The following is a 27,505-nucleotide window of genomic DNA, read 5'->3' as shown; positions in this document are numbered from 1 at the left end:
AACTACCATCTATACTGATCTGGCTTTATTTTTAACTTGCTTGGCACTTCCAAGTCGAGTTTAAGAATTTTCGAGCAAAAAACAATGCCATTATTGAGAATGCAAGCTGTGACTCAAAGAGATTTTTCTTTTCAAAATAAGGGTAAGGTTTTTGCTCACGAACTGCAAATTTTGGATTGCATTTATGCTGACAACAATCCTTTATTGCTAATTTTATAAAAGAGATTTGAGTAAGAAACATGCATTACACATATATAGGAAAATAATAGTGTCAAACCTTGTAAACTTGACCATATGTCCCATTTCCGACAACTTCTATCAGTTCAAAAATTCCAGCCGGATCCTGAAATGAGTAATGGTTCATTGAAAATTCATTAGGTAAAGATGTGTTTTAATTTGAGACGATGAAGCAAATTATAAGGTTTAAGCAGAAGAGCTTCCTCTAAAAGCAATGACATCCCCCCCCTCCTTTCTCCCTCGACAAGCACCCCTGCCAGTGGCATAGGAAAAGACAGAGCCCGATAAATATATTAGAAGAGATTAAAGGCAAATAAAAAGCAGAGGTCCTAGGCCACAGCCTAGTTGGCCTGTTCAGTAATCAGGCCCTAAGAGAAGGGATGGTCCCCGGGTCTGGACCACCTCCTTTAAAACTCTCAAAATTTTGCTTCTATGATGAAAATTAAAATTACTTTTCTTTGCTAAAAAGACTTAATTGTAATTAAACTTCATTCAGCTATGACTGCAGGTCTCTCAGTTCAAATTTTTCCAGACAATTGAGGAGGAAGGGAAAAAGAATATACAAATACAAAAGTGACGACCAGCAACAGGCTCTGGGCTAGACTGGTCCTAGTCCATTTACAATCCCCAGTGAAGATCAATGGCCCTCTTAAAACTATCTACTCCCTTGCTCATTACCACCTCTTCCGGTAAGCTGTTCCAAGGTTCCACTACCCTGCTAAAATAATGATTTTTCCTATTATCCATGTTAGCCTGAGATTTAAATAGCTTAAAACAATGACCCCTTGTCCTGTTTTCAGTGCTAAACTTCAGCCCCGTAAGATCTTTCATTTTAATAAATTAAAACAACTGAATCATGTCCCCTCGGTCTCTTTGCTCAAGACTGAACATTTTTTGCCTTCTAAGCCTGGAATCATAATCTAAGTGGGAAAGTCCACTTATTAGCCTTGTAGCCCGCCTTTGAACCCTTTCCAATACATTAATGTCTTTCTTAAGATAAGGAGACCAAAACTGAACAGCATACTCCAAATGGGGTCTTACCAAACTTCTATATAAGGGCAGAAGAACTTCTTTAGATTTGTTTGAAATAGATCTATTGATAAACCCAAGCATCTTATTGGCTTTGTTACTAGCAATGCTGCACTGTTGGCTAAACTTTAAATCCTGAGATATGTACTCAACGTAAACCATGCCCACTTTGATGCAGTTACATTAATTTTCCAAAGTCGAAGGGGTCGATTAATCCCTCCCTCCTCTAGGCTTCCCTAAATGACTTGGCTGTATGATGGTCTAATATTCACATAAAATTGTGATTGCTACTATTTACAGCTCCAAGCTAACTAATGCCATTAGTTTTTCCTTTTTTTTAGCCTGGTGGACATACCCTAAAGAAATTTCTTGCTATGCCACTGAGCCCTGCTTTAAGAATAAGTATATTTGACTCATGCGGTTAATAGAACCGTATTGATAAAATAGAGAAACAGAAAATCAAACAATGTCAAAGCACTAATATTAAAGAAATGTTACCTTAAAAAAAAATGTAATGCTATCATATTTCAAAATGATGACAGCACTTGCATTAATAAAACAGATTTTTAGTTCGTAACTAGAGAGCCTGCATTCTAAAAAAGGTAATTGGTTTTAAATTTTAAAGGTTAAAATTGGAAATTCACCAATCATAGATGTCGTCAATGCTTCTCAACAGTGCCCTACATGTCACAAGTGATCAACTTGAAACATATAGGACATTTCCTATGGAAAATGTAGGACAAATAAAGGACACATTTTGTGAATAATTTTGCTATAAAAAATACATAGCAACGTATTATCTAACTACTCTTGTGTTTATTAGCAAAGTTAAAAAACTCTATTAGAAATTATAACACAATAAGTTTCCTGTTGTTGAAAGAATAATTTTTGAAAAAACTGTTGACTTGCATACAAAAAACATTTTTTAACACCTATGTATATTTAATACAACTACTTATAATTATTGATTATTAGATTCACAGACTACCCTGAATATTTTTTTTTGTCCTTTTGTTCTGTTGTTCTTTATCATTTATTGGTCTGTTTTGATGTTATTGTTCTCTTCTATGTATACAAAACATAAAATATGGGAAAATGTACACTAGGGGAAACACATAGAAAGCAAAAATGAAATAGAAAAAACTAACTCTTTCAAAGGCATACTATTCATATTTTATGGAAAGAACATTGTAGTGCACATCATTTTAACACATTCAGTTTCAAATCCGGGCATTTAGATTGAAAATAGTTAATAACAGTGTCGGATTGTGTTTTAGTGATTAAGGTTCAAAGAAATGCAGCATCTTCCTGGATTGAAATACTTTGCAAGGTTTTTTTTTTTTCTGGTATTTATGAGAGTCCATAAGGTTGGCTACGGAGGTAGCAGTAGCATTTCTGTTTTCATAGATTACCTTTCAAAAGTGTAGATTAGCTTTGAAAAATGCATAAAAGGAAACATATTACTACTTCTGGAAAGTTTCTTTTTTTCACTTCCAGGAGAAAACGTGAAATGTAGGAAATTCCTTAGTAACTATTTATCCGGGTTAAATTGACATTATTAGAACAAAAAAAACTGGGACCAGATGAAAAAAATGTTAAATGCGGGAAAATGTAGATTGGGAGGATTTCAAATCATGGTTTCGCTGCATTTACATTTTTGAATAGGTTTTTTCAATCTTATTTCTACATTTCCTTTTTCCATATTTAATATTTTTATTATCTGCATCAATAAGAGTTTGTAAAGCAGCTGTTTTTTTACATATTTACTTTTGAGGTCATTTTTGACTCTTTCATTGCCTGCAGATTGTCTGCATGAATCTTTGAGCAGAGTCACTTTTCAGATTTTCATCATTTGTCTTTTTTTTTTTTGAAGGTACACAATCATTTTTGCCTCTGATTTTTAGCGTTGTTTTCTGATCTCATTATTTTTAGAGTTTTATACTTGAAAATATGCATCTTGATATACAGTTGGCTCTCTGTTTAACGACTTTCAAGGGACCACAAAAAATCGTCCTTAAGTAGAAAGCGTCCTTAAATAGAATGCTTTTAACACTATAGTGGACCATCTGGGACCGTGAAAAGCCGTCGTTAAGTCTGTTTAATAAATATATTAGGGATGTTCAAATGAATAGGTACCAAACGTCCCAATTACGTAGCGTATGCCACTACATGGGAGAATGTAGCCAGACATCTAGGGATGCCATTGATGTATCCAGCGTGGATCAAAACTGCGCAAGAAAGATCCGAGGATCTTACAAAGAGAGCCCTCCAATTGACCCTCTTTTTCGACATACAGTCGAGCCTCCATATATCGAATTTCCACATATCAAAATTTTCTATGTATCAAAATCCCAGCAAATTTCTATGTTCATTACATAGAAAAATTGTTTCTATGTATCGAAAAAATCTCTATATATCGATTTTTTTTTTCAAGACATTCGTAGGATTTTTTTTTTCACTTTAGACTGTTTGTCTCATGAAAAATAAAGGTTGGGGGAGAAAACTATGTTCACTAAAGGTTGCTACGAAACTCGTACGGAATGTGGGGTTGAGGGGTGTGTAGACACGTTGTTTCATTCTGGAGTTCTTAAATTCTTAATTTCAAATCTTAGTTGTAACCAGTATTATTGTAAAATCAGTTTCAAGTTATCCCTTTTATCTGTTGATCCTATCATTTCTAGTCTTTTTGGCTGCAATAAAAACATTCAAGTTAAGTAGATTGATTTTTTACTTTTCTATTCATAACATTGTCGAAACGAAAATCCCCTCATGTTGCGGATCAAGTTAAATTGCCAAAGATTTTCTATTATTTTTTTAATTATTAACTTTTATTTTATCTGCTGCTCGTATAAATTAGAAATTGGGCTTCATACACGAAAATTAACTTTAATTTTAATGTTTTGGGAGATTTTTAGGATAAAATAAGTTTGTTTCTATATATCAAATTTTTTTCCGGCAATTTGCTAATTCGATATATGGAGGTCCGACTGTACATGGCTCGCTACTTGTTGAATTTATTGAGCATAGGAGAATCATTCATTTCAATGCAGTTGTGCCCACCTAGGGGGTCATGGTGCAGACTGCGTCATTGAAACTTTTAAGCGGCTGTTTTGAGGGCAATTTTTCACTTTTTTTGGGGGGGGGGTCTTTGCCATATTAAGGGAGGATGCGCCGTTACTCTTAGGAGGGGGAGGGCACCTAGTGGCGGATCATGGATTTTGAGGCCGTTCACTAATATTTTACAAGGCAGAAAATCATTACTTTTTTTTTTTGAATCAGCAAGGTTTGGTTATTTAAAAGGGGAAAAACGACATTTCTGACCAAAAAAAAAAAAAAAAAATACTGTGAAAAATTTTGTCTTTTCTGATTTTTCTTAATTTAGTTAATGGTGTGAGTGCGATCCAAGCCCCAAATTCTGGCATCAAGCAAAATCCCAGTTTTCCCCTGTTTTCCAATGCACGTAATTCAGTGGCGCAACTACAGATGATATTTTTGTGTGGGGGGGGGGGTGTCACTCGAGAAAAATAAAAAAAAGAGAAGAGAAACTGTGATTGAATAGAGAAGCTAAGGAGGGGGGGGGGGCGGGGATTCTCCCCCAGGAAAATGTTGAAACTGTAGCTTTAAGAACGCAATTTTAGACTTTCTTTGCTGATGTTAGGGGAAAAACAAGGGTAGGCAGGCCCGGGTCTATGCACCCGTAGACAGCACAGTGGGGGGAAGGGGGGCATGCCCTTAAGGGGCCCAACAGCCTAACAAATTGGAGAAAAAATTGAAAAAACTAGCACTAAAACTTAGTAATGTTACAAATATACACCACTGGTCTCTGGGGCCCAACAGATTTTGTTGCAGAGGGGCCCCAATATTTATAGATCCAGGCCTGGGTTCACAGGTCTCTGCAAAAAGTTGTTGTAATTGAAGCCATAAAAACGCGATTATAGGCCATACTTATTGATGTTATGGTAAGGGATAGAGCTCAGAGACTGCCTAATTTTTTTTTTTTTAAACAATAGATCAAAATCAATTCCTCCTCCCCCTCTTCCCAATTTTCGAAACTGAAGTTTCGAACACGCAACTGTAGACAAACCTTACAGGATAAACAATTTTATGGGAAAGAGGTTCTAGAGCTCTCCCCAGGAAATTTATTTAAAAATTATGGTCCTAAAAACTTAAGCAGTTGTATTCAGGGGCTATTCCACTTGAATTGTTTCTCTCTCTAGTGCAGTTTTAAAAACTTAATTTTTTAGGATATCAGTGGAAGGTCGTTCAGGGATGCTTGTGCGAATATTTTCTGAAATTTAATTCCTAAAAACGTGATTGTTAAGACCATATTTTGTTATATTAGGTCTAGTAATTTTTCGAAACTAAAGTTCAAAAAAATGCAATTTTAAGCGGCTTTCGATGTTGTTAGGTATTAGGGGGCTTTCCTCTGGAACCTTTGCGTAATTGAAGATCTTCAAACGAATCTTCAGCTGCTTAAAAAAATGTACAGTAGAACCTCTCAATAAGGGACACTTGGGGGACTGGACAACTTGTCCCTTAAATAGACAGGGCCCAATACAGGCTGATTTTACTACCGTTTTTCGGTACATTCACAAAAACCTTATTTTAAAAACGGCACTTTCACAAAAATCAAGTAATAAAATCAGTAATTTCACAAAAACATCGAAAATTTCACAAAAATTTTCGCATTTTAAAATATAAAATTTGTTTCTCTATTTAAAACAAAATATACTCACAAAATAAAATTATAAGCAGGTTTATATGAACAATCGCTTAAATAGAAATCTTTTTGTAGTATTTTGACTAATTTTTAGCTGTTTCACACCAAAGTGTATTTATGCAATATTATCGCAATCTTTAAACATCTGCTTTTAGGAATCCTTTTTCTCATAATTTACTATATTGTAGTACATAGTCCATTAAGCTGAAATTACGATGGTATTTTTCGTACTTCTTAGGTTTTCAGCCCCCCCCCCCCAAAAAAAAAAAACGAAACCTGTTAAAAATAATACTAGTTGACATTTACACGTTTCGAACTAAAATTTCACTTGTTCCACTACTTCTTTTACAAAAATTAGGATGTGTCTAAAATTTCAAAAAAAACAATGCTGATAAAAAAAAATCTTTCACAAAAATAGAATGATGCAATACTTTCACAAAAATAGGTAACGAGAAAAAAGTCCTGAATTGGCCCCTGATAGAGGTGTCCTTTCTTCGGAGATAGCCGAGTTCATGCATGCTGAGTAAACTCAGTACATTTCATAAAAAGCGCAAACTAATGACATTTTAAGATTAATTCTTGAAAATGTTTTTAAAATTCAGAATTATTCAAACTGGAAAAACAAACTTAATAAAATTGTATCAAAAAATATTTGGATCAAAGTTTTGTAACTGATTTTCATTCATTACAATGTTGAATCAATGTGTTACATGGATTTGTTTGATGTCGTGTAATTTACGATGCGAAAAACAGTGTGATCATATTTGAAGCATACAATACAAAACTTGTCATGGGCGGAACACTGTCGGGGCCTAGTCCATTTGAAAGAAATGTTGAGAAGAAAAAGCACGAAAGTAGGCCTCAGCAAGCATTTTAGAATGCATATTATAGTTTATTTAATGTCAAGACAAACTTAACAAGTTAGCTTTGGGACAAAAAAGGACCCTAGAATTCCCATATTCCTATTGTGTTTGTACATAATTTTCTTGAAATTTTTCTCTGCTTTTTGGAGGGTTTTTTTTTTTTTTTTTTTTTCAAAATAAATAGATAAACAAATCCAGGCCTGGATCTGCATAACCGCAGCTCCTGCAATGCAGAAAGGCCCAGGTCCTTAACATCCCCCAACGGTTCATAAAATTGAAGAAAAAATGAAAACAAACTAACACTAAGACTTATTAACATTACAAATATACATGCTGGCCTCTGGGGAGGGGCCCTACAGATTTTGTTGCAAGGGGGCCCAAAGTTTATAGATCTAGACCTGAAAAATAAATGAAAAGTCGGCAGGAAACTGCATTTTAGATGAAATATAAAAAAAGTACAATTTTGCTGATAAAATTTCACTTTTCCAGAAAATAACTAATAATTTTTTTTAAAAACATAGTTTCTGGCCCTTTTTTATGTTATTTTCAGTAGTTTGCACTGAAATAGGCATCTAAATTCTGTTCTTGGAAACCTAGGCAATTAAAGAGTCTTGTCTGCTTCCATCTTGCGAATGACCAAACATGGCGACTACGCGAAAAATTTAAGATATAAAAGTAATTTTAATCATTAAAATCCCTCAAAAAACAATAATTTAGATGAAAGAGTCAGTGATAGCCATAAAATGTTAATTCAAGTTTTATTCTCACCAATTCATCTTAAAAGCTAAGTGTTTAAATGTATTAACTCACTTGTTTTTCTTTATTAATGAACGAGCAGTTATTTTTGTCCCATTTACGAACGCCTATTTCGAAACCCTGATCGGAACGATGAAATGTGAGCATCTTATTGAAGGATTTGACCTTAGGGCATGATTATTTTTCCACATGCACCACAAATTTAGGGGCACCAAAATGGCCTAGCCTAAATTCACTTACTTACTTCCTTTTTTAAAAAAAAAAAAACCTTATTTTACTTTTTCTCAACTTTAAGGGAGAAGGGCTCAAAATTTTTAAAAATCAGCTCAAAAACTCATAAAGTTAAAAAAATTTCGCGTAAAGAAGTCTTTGTTCCTTAGCTCTGGAATTTCAAAAAAATTTTGAAATTTTTTTTATTATGTACTTTAGAGTTTTGAAATTTTTTGAACTGATTCATCATTTATTTAATAAGCAAAATCATAACATAAATATGAAAAAAAATTATTTTTTTATTTAAATTTAATTAGTTTTTTTCAAAAAAAATGGGGTTGCTTTAAATTGCTATAACTCAAAATATTGTTGGTCAATTTTCAATTTATTTTCAAAAAAGTATGCACAAATATCTAAGCTTTAATTTTTATTCGGCGATTTTAAAAATATTGATTCAATAAAAAATAAAAAATATTTGAAGAAAAATTTCGAAAAATTCGAAGATACTTTTTTTTAAAAAAAATATAAGTTTTGAAGTAAACGTTTTTTTTCAAATTCGCCGAATAAAAATTAAAGTAAATTGCTTGAAAAAGATATGCTCCAAGTTTCATTACTTTATCTCTATCGGTTCCTGACTTATAAGAGTTTGAATGCAAGAAATCAGGAAAAATGGCATCATGGAGAAAAACGCGTTTAAAGTTTTAAAGTTATGTACACATTCGTTAGATGCATGCAACAAAAATAACTATAACTTTCGTTCTATTTAAGGTAGAAACAAGATTCAAACATCCTCTTAAGCAGAAAAAAAACGGAGCAATTTTTCAAATTATAAAAAAAAATTGCAAAATTTGAGGATTTTTGTGTCCCGGACCCCCTTAGCACATTTTCAAATTTTTGCAAATGTAACCCTTCTCTTGGAGAATGTTTTAAAAAGATGAGATCACTAAACATTACACATACATTTCCGAACGTGGATTCACCCCTGCAGCTTCTTCTTACCTTGCCTATCAGCAGCTGTTCCAGTGAACGTTCCTTTTCAATTTTGAAAAGAATCAAAAATCATTTGAGAAGCTGCATTTCTCAGGATAATTTACAGGTGTTTTCCTTATTGACCATTGAAAATTCTGTGACATCAAACATAGATTTGATTACTCGATCGACACATTTGCCTCCGTTAAAGCCGGAAAGAAGCCTTTTTAACGCTTGCTGTCAGAATTAGTAAGACTTTTTTTCTTTTCTTTTTTTTCAGTTTTAAATTGTTTTTTAACATTTTTTCACCTTAAGAGGCAATTTTAACTGTGATTAGTTTGGTGACTATCAGGTGTTTGGGAATTCAAATCCTGGGTTTCCTCTTTTAAATGTAGTAATGTTCCTTTAAAACGTAGTTTCTAGTATGAAACATTGACTTTAAAATTGTGCAGATTTTCTCATGGGGGGAGGAGTCGCCAAATTTTACTCAGGACCTGGGCACCAGTTTGGCTTGATCGGGCCCTTCATCAGACTTAGATAAAATGAAAAGCTTTCTGCGAACACAAATCCTAACTGGAAAATTTTCTGCAAATAACTATTTTGCCTTATTCACGCTTTTATACAAAAATATAAAAAAGGGGGGGGGGGAGGGAACTTTATTTTTATTTATTTATTTTAAAACAGCATATAGTTTATGCTTACTTTTCACTAACTGAAGAAAACTGCTTAAACTATTATTTTTTGCTCAATATCAATCACATGATCATTATTATTACTTTCATTTTACAGTGAAAAAGTTCATGTAGATCTGATAAAACATGAGCTACCTGCTTTTTACTTGAAAATTTTATGAAGATATTTGATTTTGTACACAAATCAACAAAACTACTTATTTGTTTGAAATTAAGTATTTCTGCAAAAATAAATACTGTATTTTCTGCATGTTATCTGTTAAAAAAGTTTTAAATTAGTGCTCCCCTCCCCCCCCCCCCCCCTCTTTCTACGCCAACGCATTTGAACTCAATTTACAGCGGGAGTGATCGTTCCGTAGTCTGTAAAGTTGTTTATTTTATGTACTTGAATTTTCCCCTTACGCGATCCAGGCTGTGTAAAATAAAAAACTATACAGTCATAGTAGGAGCGATCTCGACTTGATTTGCAACTGTTGACTCCTTTGTCTTTTAAGTAATTAGCGTACTATAATTGCGATTTCAAGAAGAAATAATTATTTTTTAGATTAATTTTGCATAAGATTTAGAAGAAACAGAAATAAAATGTGGGGTTTTTTTTTTAAAAAAATTCATTTTTTTTAAAATTAACGTTAGAGTGAAAAATAAATTTCTGCAGAGCCAAAAATTTTCTGCAAACGCCGTTCGCAGCGTTCGTCTATATTATGCAAGACTGCCCTTCATGAGCGGATGTATGACGTAAGCTCCCAATGACTCCGATAAATTGTTCTAGAAGGATCCAGGTGGTTCTTACGTACGCATTTCCGGTGTGACGTATAGAGGCAGATGTAAGCAGAAGCGATCCAGAAGGAACTCACTTCGTCTGCTCACGTTTCTCAACCCTTAGGCTGAGGTACAGTTGGCTCTATGTTTAACGACGCTCTGTTTAACGACTTTCTCTATTTAACGACTGCTTTTCACGGTCCCACTATAGTGTTAAAAGCATTCTACTTGAGGACGATTTTTTGTGGTCCCCTGAAAGTCATTAAACAGAGAGCCAACTGTAGTTGTTTTTGAGGATTGCCCGCTTTAGAAGCAGTGTCGGAGCTCGGTGTAGGAAATGGCTTTTAGGTTTTTTTTTTTTGAAATGAGCGTTAGGGACTTAATTTTTTGAGACATCTTTAGAATCTTAGTGTTAGATTTTTGGAAATACGTTTTTGAAACTTAAGGATTAATTTGAATGCTGTTGAAATCTTTCATGATTGTTATTACTATTTAGAGAAGTTTTTACTAGTTACAGTTGTTGATTGATAAATAAAAGATAGTTATTTTTCAATTTGAGTTCCGATATTTCATTCTCAGGATAGCGAGAGAGATGTGACATCGAAGGCAACTACTAAACCAAAGGTCCTGTAACCTTCTTTTTAAGGTTACAGGAGTTAAGACTCGAATGTTAGGTCAACCGTCAGTTCTTAGCACATTATTAGCTTCTGAAGCAATACGGATAAAATATTCTGAAGATAAAATTTGAAGGAAAAATTTACTAATTGTTTTATTACTTGTTTTTTACTACCTGGGCAAGTTACATCAGCGACATCTATCAACATTGATTTCGGCGCACAGTATCGTTCGGCACTTTTTCATTTAAAAACTCCTTATGAGATTAATAAAATATAAAAATACGCCAGTCGAGCTTCAAAAGTCTTTTTCATCTAGGAGTATGGGTCATTGTAAAGCAGTTTCAAATCATCTATTGTCTGGCACCAACACTTCGGTGATCCTCCTTTTAAATAATTGGCTCGTTTCAACCCATCGATCGAGACTTCTTATAAAAATTAAGCATAAATGAAAAAGACATACAAGACATGAAATACACCGCCAGCTCAGTCATTTCCAGCCGAGGACTGCAGTTTTGTGCTTATTAGCACTCATCAGCCCGGCATAGGAAAGTGACTAAGCTGGAAATGGAAAACCTCTTAAGGATGCCAAGAGTGCGAAACAAACTGGTAGCTAATATAGATTAGCAGACCAGACGAGTGACCGAAGCAATGGTTCGGTACAACTCAAAGATTGAACGCGAGGCAAGGTATATTCAGTAAATTACCGCCCATTAGCCAGGGCTAAAGCAGAAATACACCGCCAGCTCAGTTATTTCCAGCCGAGGACTGCAGTTTCGTGCTTATTAGCACTCATCAGCCCGGCATAGGAAAGTGACTGAGCTGGAGATGGAAAACCTCTTAAGGAAGCCAAGAGTGCCAAACAAACTGGTAGCTAATATGGAATTAGCAGACCAAACGAGTGACCGAACCAATGGTTCGGTTCAACTCGAAAATTGAACGCAAGGCAAGGTATATTCAGTAAATTACCGGCCGGGCTGCTGAGTGCTAATAAGCACGAAACTGCAGTCCTCGGCTGGAAATGACTGAGCTGGCGGTGTATTTCATGTATTTCTGCTTTAGCCCTGGCTATTGGGCGGTAATTTACTGAATAAGACATACAATGTTTTACAGTAACAAAATTTTTAAGATCTCTACTTTTTTACATTTCCTAACATCTGCCCCCCCTCCCCCCCATAGATGGGCTGGGCAGTCTATTCTATGGAGTTGCCTCATGTGAAGGAGGGCTAAATGAGAGGTAAACTTGAAATACGGAAAGGTGTAAAAAAAATATGGATTACAAGAAGAAACAAAAAGAATATCATTTGATTAAATTTCAAATGATGTATAAACATATTCAATACGCATATTACATATAAAGACAGAACTTAAATAAATAGCAAAACAAACAACATTTTGTGAGCAGTAATAAATGTTTCGAATCTTAATAAATATGCATAAATTTATGCAAAGATTTTTAATGAGACAAAAAATTATGAGTCGAGCAATGAAAAGATGGCACGCAAATCGGAAACATACAATTGAGTGGAAAAATTATACAGTGGAAAAACATCCGAGTAAAAAATAGAGTCTTTGAAAATCTCTGACCGAAAGTAAATAATAATATAACGTGATTGAGAAACAACTGAATTCTTGTTTCGAAGGTATCGTCAGTCATAAAGAAAAATAAAACGATTAAAAATGTCTACAGATGTTCTTTTAAGTTTGAGTTGGCTGCACGGAAAGAGTTCTCTGACGCAGAAAATAAAAACACTATCTCGAGCAACAACCAGAGTTTCTGAGAACAAATAAAGCACTGGTGAAGAATTATTACGCTAAATTAACTCACCTTTAAACTATTCAAGTCTATATCATCTAAACTGCAGTTGACACTTTGTGTGACTGCCATACCTTACTCCGTCTTGAATAGAATATAAATGAACGTTCGATTTCTTGTGCAGTACATAAAAGTGTGTTCGAAATGAGAGCCGCTGTACAAAGTGTGAAGTTACCTTTGTAGATTTGCAACCCTACAAAAAGCACTCATTGTTAAGCGTCGGGCATAGTTGTTCAAGAAAGCAACAGTAGAGAAAACAACTCTTGTCAAATATTCGATTACAGTTACCGTCAACACTGTACCCTTTAAACTTTTTCCTCAAGGCTGCGTTCGGAAATAATCCACCGATTACACCACACCGCATGAGACCGTTGTCGCTATGACGTATCTACAATTTCTCTGGAGATCCTGGTGGAAGAGCTGTGTTTCCGAACGCTCGTGGTCACTAGAGTCCCTATGGGTCATTCCATGTCAAGTGATCCAAAATTTGGGAAATTTTTTCCCTCACCCTTTTGTATTTCTTTGAAATTTGGCTCATCGATTGTACCCTTTGAGGTAATCAAAAGTCCAAATTTTTAGATTTTTATCTCTATTATTTTTTTATTTATGACACTTTGATTTTTCGAAAAACCCGCTTTTTTTCATGGATGCTTGAACATAAAATGGACGATAACTCAGCATCAAATATAGATAGAAAGATTTGGTAAAAAGCATTTTAAAGTACATTAGTTGCTGTTTAATGGGATATGCAACATGACTAATTTCAAAAAAAATTTAATTTTTAAAAAATGAAATTTAAGTTTAAAATTTAAATTTTTCAAAAAAGGTATAATGAATTTTTTTTAAAAAATTCTCAAAAATTTGTGTGTATTTTATTTTCATTTGTGCAAAGTTTCAAGTTGGGATCTCAATGGGATCATATTTTTATGAATTTTTAAATAAAATTTGACTTATGAAATAATGACATTTTTCAGATTCCAACTAGTTAAATATGGGGTTCTCTCACTGGGGATGGTCTAGTAAGTAGTAATTGATCATAACTATGCTTGAAATGAGCTGACGTGAATTTGTAAATTGGCAAGCACCCCCCCCCCCCCCCCCCCCGCACCACCACTTTTATTTATTTTATTTATTTTTTTTTTTTCAAAACTATTTTCAAAATGTAAAAAAAAAATAAATGAATAAAAAACCAAAATGAATAGTAAACTTATTAAAAATTGGTAAATATTCTTCTTTAAAGTAAGAAAAAGACCCCTTCCCCCGGGCCACCACTTTTATTATTTTTTTCCAAAACTATTTTTAAATTGTAATAAATAAATAGAATAAAACAAAATGAATAGAAAACATATTAAAAGTTGGTAAATGTTCTTCTTTAAAGCAAGACAAAGTACATTACCCCCCCCCCCCTCACATTCACTCACACATACGATTAACACTATACTAGTATCACGCTTCACCTGATGCTTTTTTTTTTCAGACCAAGTGTTTCTTTTTCAGTCCGAACTTCACAAAGTGTACTTGATTATTTCACTATCTGATAAGGAAAGTTATGATTCATTTCGTCCCTTACCTCTGCACCAACTTTCAAATTTGGATGGAGGAAAGAAATAGTTTTCCCCAAGATCACAGCAAAATAGGAGTGTTTCCCCCCGTGTTGTTTCATTCTTTTTACACCAAACTAAAAATAAATCTAAGTATCAGGTCATATGTCTGTCCACATAAAACTGTCTTTCAACAACATTTGGAGTGCAGCTGTTTTTTCTTTTCTTTAATGCTAGTTTTCTTTTAATTTCACTTGTAAACGAGAGCAATGCAGAAAGATCTATTTATACATATATTAAATGCAGTTATATATCAAACAAATTTTGCTAATTTGAGCATAACCTTCCATGTTGTTATGTTTCATTCCAGATTGCCCCCCTCCCCCTACCGTCTCACTTTCCGAAAGAAAAAAAAGCTGCAAATGAGTTCAGTTTTTCTGACTTTTATTTTTTATGACCCCCCCCCCCCATGTATAAGGTTTAGTCACTACTGATGTTTAGCAGCGTGCGTCCCAGTTTATTATGGTTATAACTCTTACGTGCCGGCTTTTTTTTAAATACAGTTTGGAAAAAAAAAAAGATAAAAAGTGGTTGTGTGGCGGAGAGGGGGGGGGGGGTACTAATCTACAAAATCATGTCAGTTCATTTCAAGCATACTCATGATCAATTACTACTTACTAGACCATCCCCAGTAAAAGAACCCCATATTTAACTAGTTAGAATCTGAAAAATGTCATTATTTCATAAGTCAAATTTTATTTAAAAATTCATAAAAATATGATCCCATTGAGATCCCAACTTGAAAATTTGCACAAATAAAGATAAAATACACACAAATTTTTGAGAATTTTTTAAAAAAAATTCATTATACCTTTTCTGAGAAATATAAATTTAAAATTTAAATTTCATTTTTTTAAATTAAAATTTTTTTGAAATTAGTCATGTTGCATATCCCATTAAACAGCAACTAATGTACTTTAAAATGCTTTTTACCAAATCTTTCTATCTATATTTGGTGCTGAGTTATCGTCCATTTTATGTTCAAGCATCCATGAAAAAAAGCGGGTTTTTCGAAAAATCAAAGTGTCATAAATAAAAAAATAATAGAGATAAAAATCTAAAAATTTTGACTTTTGATTACCTCAAAGGGTACAATCGATGAGCCAAATTTCAAAGAAATACAAAAAGGTGAGGGAAAAAACTTTGGATCACTTGACATGGAATGACCCCTATATGAAAACGTAGTTTTCATTTCTAGTTCAGTAGTGAACAACACTCCAATCAAAGCGTAACTTTCGTGATGGAAAAGTCACAAACGTTACGATTACGGCCCGTTTTCAAGTGAAACACTATGCAATCGCAAACGAGACAATCGCAACCGATCAGATTTGCAATCGCTGTTCGATGTCGAATTTAATAAGTGAAACATTTCGGACAATCGTGGGGATATGGATACTGGTCGACGATAATCGCAAGTACTTGAATATCAACCTATGAGACCCCTTTTACACGAATCCCGCTTATGGCAGACATGTGACGTCACAAAATAGAGGAAAATCCTTACTCATTTATTACACGAGGTTGGAAAACGGGAAGCGTAGCAAAATATCGTAACCGGTTCAGTGTTTTGAAAGGTTGTGTACTCTTGTTTGTTTATAAACCTCCATATATCGAACTTCTACCTATAAAAATTTTCTATGTGTCGAAATCTTAGCAAATTTCTGTGTTCATTACATAGAAAAATTGTTTCTATACATCGAAAAAAACTCTATATATCGAATTTTTTCGAGACATCCGTACATTTTTTTTCCCCACTTTTAGACTCTTTGTCTCATTAAAAATGAAGGTTAGGGGGGAAAATTATGTTCACTTAAGGCTCTTCTATACCGTCCATCTTGGTTTTCGACGCTAATGCTTTCTCTACGGGAAAATCTGCTACCTATTCAAAGCATAACACGAGAAATTACTGGAATATTTTCATGCGGTTTGTTTTAAACGATGGCTATGACACAGAACTAGAGATGTGCTTCTTTATTTTTTCTGTGGTTATTTTGAAATTTTTTTAATAACATTTTAAAACTTTAAACGACTATTTTCACACGTTTGAAAAATGATTTGAAAAAACGGAAAAAGGAGCGCAAGAGATTGAACATTTCTCTTTAAAAACATATTTTAAGTTTATTTCTGAGACAATTTGTTCTATTGATATTCTCCACGTAGTAAAGCCTTGTTTTCGAAAAATCGTGAAAAACTGCGAAAAACACGCCTTTCACCAGACCACACCCATTTTTCTCCCACTTTGAGGGACCACTTTCTCTTCTTCCCCAGGGTCTTTAGGGTCTTGTCTGCTGCTTCTCCGCTCCTCCGCTTTGCCTCAATGGCAGGCAATAAAACTACTGAATCCCTACTAATGACCATTCATTCTTTGTCGTTTTGTGTGTTGGTCTTGTATTTCTGTGACATCGACGAAACTCGTTCTAAAAAGAACAGTTTTTTCCTTTTTTCGAGTTCTATTCGATAAGTTTTTGAAATTATTTACGTGATATATTTTTCAATGCTGTTTTAATATAAGTACCCCGTTTAAATGTAGAAGTTATTTTGTTTGAAAAATCAGTGAAAATTACCGCATTTTAAAATGGAAAAAAATTCGAAATGCCATTTTTATTTATGTATTTCTTTATTAAATTATTAATTTAAAAAATATATAGCCAAGTACAGTGATTGCGATTTATATCTCGATGTGAAATTTGCAAAAATATAAACCAATTCACTTAAAATACACTAGCCACATTAGGGGAAGTGGCAAGTAAATCATGAAATTTCCCGCTCCTGAGTGTATGTGCAGCAGTAGAATGAGATTAATCTGGCGATTATACATGCAGAGCCCGACTAACTAAAAGTGAGGCCCAAGGTCCACAATAATTTTGAGGCCCCCTAAAGGCTATTATTTTAAAAATGTGATTATTTTCTTGTATAGTTGTAATGTTATGCAAAATTCTTTAAGTAATTTTGGGCCCCTTAGGAAGAGAGGGCCCCTGGCCCAGGCCTAGTAGGCCTGTGCGGTAATCAGGCCGTGTATACATATTCCGCAGAAATTACTCAAAATGGGGTTGTTTCCTTCAGTCAAAAGTACTATTTTTAGTCATTGAAATTGATAGAATAAGCAAAAAATAAAAATAACATGAAGCGAGAAAAAACTTTCATTTTCCAGACGCTTAATTTTTAACGAATTTTTTGACACGTCCGATTTTGAAAATAAGACGTGGTCTTTATGACGTCACAAATGATGTACTTAGGCGCATCTGTGTACTGCGTTTTCACGTTATTGTAATCAAGAAGCGAATTAAATATTACGCTCTACGAATGGCAACAGTGAATGACATTTCATCATTTGTGATGTCATCGGCAGAAGCGTACATAATAAAAGCGCACCGATTAAAATAAATTTTTAAAATTATTAAACTTAGTCAAATTATTTAAAAAACGGTCAGATCCAATTCGCATCTCCAGAGCTCGAATACGCTACCTTGCGGTGATTAACAATACTAAAGAAAGAGGTAAAACATTCCATTCCACGTGTTTTCTTTGGGGTAAATTACAGGCTTCAGCCAGTTTGTTGTGTAATGTAATTTCAGAAGAATAGAAAAGAAAGCTTTCCACAAACACGATCAAAAATTACTATCATTCACTAAGCGTCAAAGCGGGTTATAAGTTACGGCATCTGTTTGTTTTACCTTTTTTCATCCTTAGACAGTGATTGCAGCGTCCCCTATAGGTTATTGGAGATGCGAATGTTTTTAAGCATGCTCTTTCAGGAAAAAAAAAAAAAAAAACTTTTAATTTTGGAAACAACCCCATTGCCACTAAAGTTGGGAAATAGTCTTTACTAATAATAAAGCTGAAAGTCTCTCTGTCTGGATGTCTGGAGGACGTCTGGTTGTCTGGATCTCTGTGACGCGCATAGCGCCTAGACCGTTCGGCCGATTTTCAGGAAATTTGGCACAAAGTTAGTTTGTAAGCGTGGGGTGTGCACCTCGAAGCAATTTTTCAAAAATTCGTTTTTGTTCTTTTTCTACTCCAATTTTAAGAACATTTTCCCGAGCAAAATTATCATACGATGGACGAGTAAATTACCAAGTTATCATAACGTGGAACCGTAACATTGTAAAATCAGTTTCAAGTTCTCCCTTTTGTCTGTTGATTATCATTCCTAGTCTTTATAGCTGCAGTAAAAATCATTCAAGTTAAGTAGATTCATTTTTTACTTCTGTATCGATTACATTGTGAAAACGAAAATTCCCTAATGTTGCGGATCAAAGTGAATTGAAGAAGAATGAACATTTATGTATGAAGGTGCAAAAATGTAATTTCTGTTATTTTTTTTAACTATTAACTTTTATTTAATCCGATGCTCGTACTAATTTGAAATTTGGTTTCATACACGTAAATTAGCTTTCATTTTTATGTTTTAGGAGACTTTTAGGATAAAATAAGATCGTTTCTATAGATCGAAATTTCTATAAATCGAATTTTTTCCGACAATTTGCTACTTCGATGTATGAGGTCGGACTGTATTTATTTCCGTTGAATCTTCTGTTATTTCCTATCATGTTTTTAATTGTTAAAGAATTGAAGTGGTTTCCGTAAATGCTGAAAGTTTTTTCTTTTTTTTTAGAAAACATGTCTTAGACAGCGCTGATTTATTTTTTTATCTTTTTTTGAGCCACGCTAAAAAATAAAAGTAAGAAATTCTGAATTTGAAAAACAGTGTGCTTTCCCGTGTTTCGCGGTAGTGGTTAACAGCTGTTTTTTTTTTTTTTTTTTTTAACTGTACATATTTGATACATAACATGTGCACAATTAAGCCAGGCTAAAAAATAAATAGAAGATATTCCGAGTTCATCAAACAAGCATTCCCTTCCGCCAAACCCTCCCCCCCCCTGAAATTCAAAGATTAATTTTAAAATTAGAATGGCATCTGTCCTATCATCTTATCACACCATGGTGCAGTTGGTTGTATGCATGAAAAGTTAAAATTGCACAAGGATTTCATAAATAAAATAATTTTCAGAATACTGAAAGAGATATTTATTTTATTTGCTTATTTTAATCAATTTCAAAAATGAGATTTTTGGCTTGTGCAAATTATTCTCGGTCGGTGATGTTCCCATCTATTTTTCTGAGGGTATACTCCTAGTAATCTATTACGCACAATATGTGTATGCGATCATATACGTAATATGTCATTATTGTCGGCCCTGCTTAATCGAATATCGGTTCCAAGAAATATTATTCGATTAAGCGGGGTATTTGATAAAACGATAATATAAATCAAAAGCTTCATAAAGGAAATAAGTAATGATATTAGTAAAAAGTTATAGAAATAAGCTAAGTAAACAACAAAGCAGTTTACTAATTTATTCATATAATATAGTACGTATGAAAATTATAAAAAGTAACTTTCATCCTGAGTTATGAAATGTTTGTCTCAGCACCTTATTTCAGTACAAAGTTTTTGGAAACAAATTCTGTAATAGTAGATTGCTTGCTCCAAGGTCTTTTGCGAACATTTTTTCAAGCTCTTTTCTCCCTTCTCGTCTGCCGTGTTTTACATTCAATATTTTTCAATTTATTATTGTCTGAAATGTGTATATTTCTTTGTGTCATTTAATTTAGATATCGACTGCGCTGTTTATTGCTTTTTGTAGTAGCAACGACAAAAGAAATTAGAATGGAGGAAATGTTTTAATGAAAAATAGAACTTTTTCCAAGTTCGTTGAGGGTAAAAAATATTGTTTTATATTTTTACGTCAACAGTCGTCTTTTTTCAACTATTTCTAATTAGTTCAAAAAACTTCTGAGAAAAATGTTTGCGAAAGCTGATAACTATTATACGATTATCCGGGGAAATTATTCGATTAAGCGGGGATCTTTAACATTGCGTCTAAGGGGAAACATTCGGTTCCGGGAGGTTTTGTTCGTATAAGCGAGGTATTCGTTTATCCGTTACCCGATTAAGCGGGCCTGACAGCATATAAACATTTTTAACTGAAGCTGAAAGCTGATAACTATTATACGATTATCCGGGGAAATTATTCGATTAAGCGGGGATCTTTAACATTGAGTCTAAGCGGAAATATTCGGTTCCGGGAGGTTTTGTTCGTATAAGCGAGGCATTCGTTTATCCGTTACCCGATCAAGCGGGGCTGACAGTATCTGAAAATTTTTGAAGCTTGAGGGTATACGCTATGTGCCTAAAAAATGTTTGAGAGTATACGGCGTATATGGAGTATATACCCTATGGGAACACCACTGTTCTCAGTGTGCAAAGTTTTCCTTTCTGATAGCGGCTCGGATAACAACAGTTGATAATTTTGACTGTGTTATTACTATTATATTTTCAGAACTCGATGAGGAGCATTTTTTCATTTAGTGATAAAGTGAAATCTGTGTAAGTTGACCACTTGGGGTGCAGTACTTTAGCGCTCAACTTACGGCCGGATTCAAGTGAAACACTACACAATCGCAAAAAAGACAATCGCAATCGACCAGATTTGCAGTCGCTGTTGGATGTCGAATTCAAGTGAAACATTTAGGACAATCGCAAGTTCAAAGTTGGGGCAGGAGATACTGGTCGATGATAATCGCAAGTACTTGAATATCAACCAGAGTATTACTTTCCAGAGAGGGGTGAAAATCGTGATGATGCAATATTTGTTTTGATGGTGAATCTCGCGTTATGGACTTTGGATTATATTTTCTGACCTACATTTTTTTCAATTTCTACCTCTTCAATTGGAAAAAAAAAGCAAATTGAATAAATAATGTTGCCGTTTAAGAATAGCGTCATATGATCCTCATGTATGTTCTATTTGTTTGTATTTGTTTTGAATAAAACGCATAATGTCTTTGATGTTTAAAGCAAAAGAAAAATTTGATAATAATCTGACGAGAATGAATCTCTGACAAAGATCAAAGATTTTCCAATATTTTTCTCACAACAGCAACTGAATTATACTGAGGGAATTATCAATTTAAATTGCCTACTGTAATAACTGTTTTGAATATGTTAGTTTCCCTAAGTTGAATACATTTCCACAAGTAATAAGTAAGTGCTATACAATCGAGTCCCGACTTACGCGAGGGATGCGTTCAGACCCCTCGCGTGAGTCGAAATATCGCGTTCTGGAGAAAGGTATGCATAAAAACTTTACAAACATACCCAATTATTTAACACACTTTTGAACCCCACCTCAAACTGTTTTAAACCATTTCTTAACTATGCATTACCATTTCTTAACTATGCATTACCATTTCTTACAGCAAGAACGGAATTTTTATTTTATTTTTTTAAAAAAGCTGTTTTATTCAACATAAAATATTGTTAGGAGGCAAAATCAATGATCAATGAGAAAGAGGGACATAGAATAAACTAGTACGGCACGTACAGTATACTAATGAAACAATGCTCTATATTGTACTGTAGAGTAGATCCAGTAATGATATTCGTACTTTAAAAAAATGAAGATGATGATGATTTATGCTGCGTGATCAAACAGTTATTCGAATATATATTTTAAATACAGTTGCATCGCTAATTCTTTTCTAACGCTTCCATCTATGGCAACGCCCTCTTCCAGGTTTCTTTAATTTACAATGCAAAAGTAGCTTCTATTTTATCATTTTCGCGTTTTGCTTAAACACTACAATGCAAACTCTTACGCATTTCCTTTTCTTGATTTTTAATTGCGCATATGAAAGAGTCACTCATACCCAATTGTCGTGTTACCTTACTTTAGGTAAAACAACGGTCTTAGGTGTCGTTACATTTCATCAACCTTCGCATTTAGAATGAAAATAATAAATGGAAAATGAGGAGTAGAGTTATTTGTATGCACTAACAAAGCTATGCTCAGACTAGTACGCTGTGGGAACTTCAGCTGTCAGTGATGCTAAAGGAATGAAGGTTCATTTGCGAAAAAATATTTTTATTAGTAAATAACAAAGACGATACTTACGCACCACGATTCCCTTCGGAACATTTTCGTGTCGCTGGCGATTAATTCGCGTTAGGTCAAAAATACTTTACTGGCGAAAAATCGCGTTATAGCCATTTCGCGTTAGTCGAATCGCGTTGTACGGGAGCCGACTGTATATTTACTTATGAGGCAAAAAATGATAGTTTTTGTTTTATTAGTTTGGGCTATGTTAAATTTCAAGTGCAAAAGTTAAAACTAATTTCGAGAATAAAAACAAATAATCGCATTGATAAGATGCATTCAGTTTTGAAATGCTGATATACATTGTGTGCAGAAATAAATTCTCTTTACTTCAACTAAACATATTTTTACTCGATTTTACTTATTTTAGTTCATCTAGGTCATAAAAGGTGTCTTTGATTTCGTTTAAACAGGTTTGATTGTAGCATGTCTTCTTTGCTATTAAAGCAAGTCAGTTGTTTTTTCATCGTAATATGTAAACTAATTTCTTGTTACTCTGAGATAAGTGTTGCTTCAAAAAAAAAAAGAAATTTTATCAAAATATAAAATTATAAAACTAATTATGTCCAAATGTACTGTAATGCGAGCAATGAAAGAAAATAGTATGACTAGAGCAAGGCCCGGATCTATAAATTTGGGACCCCCTGCAAAAAATCAGCGGGGCCGCTAACTGCCTACTACATTTCTATGTCACTAATCGCCGTGGGCCCTTTTAGTGGCATGCCCCCCCCCCTCACACACACACTGCAGGGTCTGCGAATACGTAGATCCAGGCCTGAATAAGGCCGCACAGAGAGTAAGGAAGCAGGAGCAGGGCCGTCCGAAGAGACTGACCATGTTGTCTTTCCTTTTACCAAAAAAAACAGAAATGGAATGTGTTAGTATTTTAAGAAATAGTTATGTGATTCCGAGTCACAACTGACTACAACTGTATTTATGTCGAGGACTGCATACTAAGTGCCTTGCCTCCATTATTTTTTATACCGATAGATGGCAGTACCATCACCGGATCGAACAGTTAAAGAGAATTTAGAACTAGACCAGGAGCTAATAGCTACCTGGTGCTAGCACCTCCAGAGGTATCGTTTCACTTGGAGGACATTGAGACCGCGAGCCTATTTAACGTCGCCCAGTCCCCTTTAATGACGACGGTGGATCTTTGACCATCGAGGTTCGAACTCAGGACCCTCCGGCCCCAAATCCGACACTCTACCGATCGGGCTACCACGGCCCAAATAGTTATGTAAAATACTTAGTAAAAGTGTAAAAAAAATACATTTTAATGCAGCAAAAGCTCAGTTTACGGCGCGCTCTCATCTTCGCTTCCGCCCGGCGCGGATGCCCCGTTCGTCCCCCTCTTTGGACGGCCCTGAGAAGGGGCAAAAACTCTGAAACTGCCTCACAAGGGGCCTGCTAGCCCTGGAAATGGACCTACAAGTGATGTTTCTGGGCACCGTAGCATGAAAAAATTTTTATAAGCAGGTGATGGTTTACTTGTAATTGAGGTTGCAGTGTCGGACCAATTTTGGGTTAGGAGATAAGAGTTGGAATCTTTGAAATTCCGAAATTCTAGAATTTGGAATCATTTTCCCTCTAGACTGGCTTTGTCAGGGCTGCGGAGTAGTAGTGGGCATTGGTTGGCTTTTGGGGTGAACCCAGGTAGCACAAACCATCGGATTCACGTTGGAGAAAGGTTGAAAATGCATCGCAATGGTTGGAAAAACGTTTGGTTAGATATTGGTTTTTTCATACGCGTTTTCACGAGCGTTTAAAACCAACCTATATCGGACTAAACGCATTCCCAACCTATTTCTAACGATCAAACCTGTTTCACATTCACGCCCAATTATTGCAAGCTGGTTGCTGATTTGCTCGTTCTGCGAAGCGTGTGTAATGCGTCCCATAAGCCCCCCCCCCCCTCCTGCAGTGCTGTTGAGACCCAGGACTTAGAAGGGGTGAGGGAGGAGTGCGTCGGGGCATAGCCATTTTTTTTTTCATTCCAGGGTCGCGTATCACATACACGTTCACACACACACGCGTGTCGTACTGGCTCACGGCGAGTGGTCAATCCTCGCAACTACTACAAGTCTTCCAAAGTAAATCAATTCATTATTTTTCCAATTATTTTTTTTCTTTCAATAAACTTAAAACTAAGATAAAACATTGTTTAACAACTACTGCACACCTGTTTGCTATGGATGCGATGAGGTTATCGATGTGACTTTGGGGAATACTGTTCCATTCCTCAAGAAGTGCAATCTCCACGCCTCGAACAGTAACAAGCGGCGTTGATTGCGTAGCAGTGCGTTATCTGAGAATGTCCCAAACATGCTCGATTGGATTCAAGTCAGGAGAGCACGCTGGGTATTCCATACGCTGTATTGTTTCAGCTTCAAGCATGTTCTCCACCAGACAAGCTGTATGCGGTCGGGCAATGTCACCCTGGAAAACAAAGAAATGACACGAGGTCGCAGTATCTCGTCTGCATACCTTCGGCCCGTCCAAGTGCCGTTCCGAATGATATGTAGGTCCTCAAGTCCGCCTGTGCTGATTCAAACCCCATACCATCCAACTAACTCATCTGTATCTGTTATTTCGAGTGCCCCTGTCCTTTTTATTTATTAATTTCTATTTTTTTTTTAACTTGTAAAAATTATAACAATATTTTTAATAGTTTAAAATATTTTTATCAACATTTCAAAGATATTCTTTTTAAAAGCTTGTTAAAAAATGAGATTTTTTTTAAAATTTTTATTTATTTATTTGTTGCAAAAAAAAAAAAAAAAACCTACACAAAAATATGGTATCGAAAAATTATGCAACGTCGAAACATTCCGCCAAAGAAGGAAAAAAAAAAAACCCTCTGCTCTTTTAGATACGATTTTTTTTTTAAAATTATAACTGGAAAATAGCTTATATATAATAGCTTATATAAATATATGGTTCAAAACTATTATTTTTAATATCGTTCATTGTTATTTCAAAATCGAATTTTTTGTGCATTTTAGATAGCAAATAGCTACTCAAGAGTTTTTTTTTTTTGATTACATTTCCGTATACTGCCGTGTGCAGGTAAACGGCAGTATCTGCAGAAATGAGTTTTCGAGATATTTGAAGAAACGCGTTTTAGATTCAACACTAACTATGGGGAAAGGTTGGAATTAGACGTCTTTTTGGCCCCTTTTTTTCAGCGGAAACCAAATAAACGAGCTTGTACACTAAAGATAACGTAAAATAGATGACAAAAATGAAAAAAAAAAAAAAAAATGAAAAAATGAAAAATTTGCAGTTACTGCCCTTTACCTGCACACGGCAGTATACTTATGTGACATTGGAAAAAATGTCGCCGAAAAGTTACTGCTCACGATTTTAGGAATTTCTTTTGAGGAAGTTATACTTCAGAAGAAAAAAAGGGTTATTATTAAGAAATGAGTGTTCTGTTCCGTGTTCCACAGCTTTTCGCAAGGATGGCTGCAGGTCTGAAATCAAACGATAATACACGAGATCATCTCAAATATGAATTAACCTCTCTTTTTGGTCGGGTTTCAGTGAGAAAAGGTAAAAAAAAAAAAAAAAAAACAAGTGTGGTAGTTATCATTTAATCAGTAGAGCCTTGTGTTAAGCCGCCACCAAACTACACTGTTAAAACTACAGGTGGCATTTGTCACCTTTCAAGGGTGAAAAGCTTGTTCACCAGCAGCACCTTATATGGTGCTGAAATTGCACCCTTAACACGAGTGAAAAACTGGTACCCTTCACCCAGCGTGCATAGCGGTAAAAAATGGAATCCTATGGCAGAACTTGGCACTCTATCTCTTTCCCGCTGTTGACCGCCCCCCCCCGCCCGTGTTGTGTGCATTTTGGGATACAACTGTGTACATGGGCCGTGGTAGCCCGATCGGTAGAGTGTCGGATTCGGGACCGGAGGGTCCTGAGTTAGAACCTCGATGGTCGAAGATCCACCGTCGTCATTAAAGGGGACTGGGCGACGTTAAATAGGCTCGTGGTCTCAATGTCCTCCAAGTGAAACGATACCTCTGGGGGTGCTAGCACCAGGTAGCTATTAGCTCCTGGACTAGTTCTAAATTCTCATTAACTGTTCGATCCGGTGATGGTGCTGCCATCTATCGGTATAAAAAATAATGGAGGCAAGGCACTTAGTATGCAGTCTTCGACATAAATACAGTTGTAGTCAGTTGTGACTCGAAATCGAAATCGAAACTGTGTACATTATTATTTATTGTTTTGAGCTATAATAAAACTAAGTCTTAGTACATTTTCCACATTGAATAATTCTGAAAATGATTAAAACTTGTACTTTAAGGCATTTGATCACATTTTAACTTTCCAACATAGTTTAGAAGTGTTCATGACTTTAATTTTGTGCACTAATTTTCGTACATCAACTCGGATTGCTCAGTAATTTATTATTTGCATTTACTACAGCACAATCGTACGGAAAATTAAGAGCGTAGATATTTGTAAATCAATTACAGGAACAAACGTAAATATTCACTTACATTGATGTCATGGAACAATAAAATCGTTTCATAAACGTTCAAAATTTTAATCAAGATTAACATATTAATACGTACGTTTTTCTGCTTCCACCTTTGACTACACTTATAGAAGATAAATAAGCACTTTTTTTTCAATGACAGATAAAAGCCAAAACAAATTTTAACGATCTTTTCGTTCTAACTAAAGTGACGAAACAAGCTCACTCATTCGCTTCAAGCAATTGCGCTGACTACACGAGATAATAAATTAAAAAAAAAAAAAAAAAAAATCGAGACGAAGAAATAATTTTTTCAAACCGCCTTTTATTTTTCGAGCTCTTCTAGAGGTCTGTTTTCTTTATATGCAGCACCGTTAGAATTTCTGTTCACTTACTGATTGCATCACATTGTTAACAATAAATCTCCTATAGTTAAAAATCCACAGGATTCCTGACAACACAAGCAAGTAAAACCACATATATTCAAAATTAATAGTTGAACTAACTTTTCAAATATCGTCTAATTTAAGCGTTTTGATTATTAAATATGACTTATCCAGTGCTAATAGATATTTTTAGATAAAATTTATGCATGATAGAAATAGCAAGACATGTACATAACGGCAAACTGAAGAATTAACGCACTTTGAAACACTTTTCAATATATTCGAAAACCTTAAAAGCTACAGTATGATCAAATGCCTGTACTTACGCTAGATTTTGAAGAGTAATAGCAGAAGTGTTTAGTTTAAATCCAATTTCGTACTTCATTCAATGTGGAAGTGCATCTCGCAGTTACTT

The 27,505-nt window shown here is 34.7% G+C and overlaps 1 protein-coding gene across 2 annotated transcripts in view; it reads right to left on the bottom strand.

The window, feature by feature from the left end:
* Positions 1–12,853, bottom strand: part of LOC129218591 (misshapen-like kinase 1) — a 137,183-nt gene extending 124,330 nt beyond the window's left edge. Inside the window, exons 1-2 of one of the 2 annotated variants that reach the window (XM_054852909.1) lie at positions 12,678–12,853; positions 278–343 (exon numbers count right to left, since the gene is read on the bottom strand). In XM_054852909.1, coding sequence (XP_054708884.1) covers positions 278–343; positions 12,678–12,737 — 126 coding nt within the window. In that variant the 5' untranslated portion in view covers positions 12,738–12,853. The remainder of the gene's footprint in view (positions 1–277; positions 344–12,677) is intronic. The other variant, XM_054852907.1, reaches the window with a different exon arrangement.
* Positions 12,854–27,505: the final 14,652 nt, after the last annotated feature.

This window comes from Uloborus diversus, chromosome 3, assembly GCF_026930045.1.
Source record: "Uloborus diversus isolate 005 chromosome 3, Udiv.v.3.1, whole genome shotgun sequence".
Classification (NCBI taxonomy): Eukaryota; Metazoa; Arthropoda; class Arachnida; order Araneae; family Uloboridae; genus Uloborus; species Uloborus diversus.
This window is presented reverse-complemented; position numbering and strand designations above follow the sequence as displayed.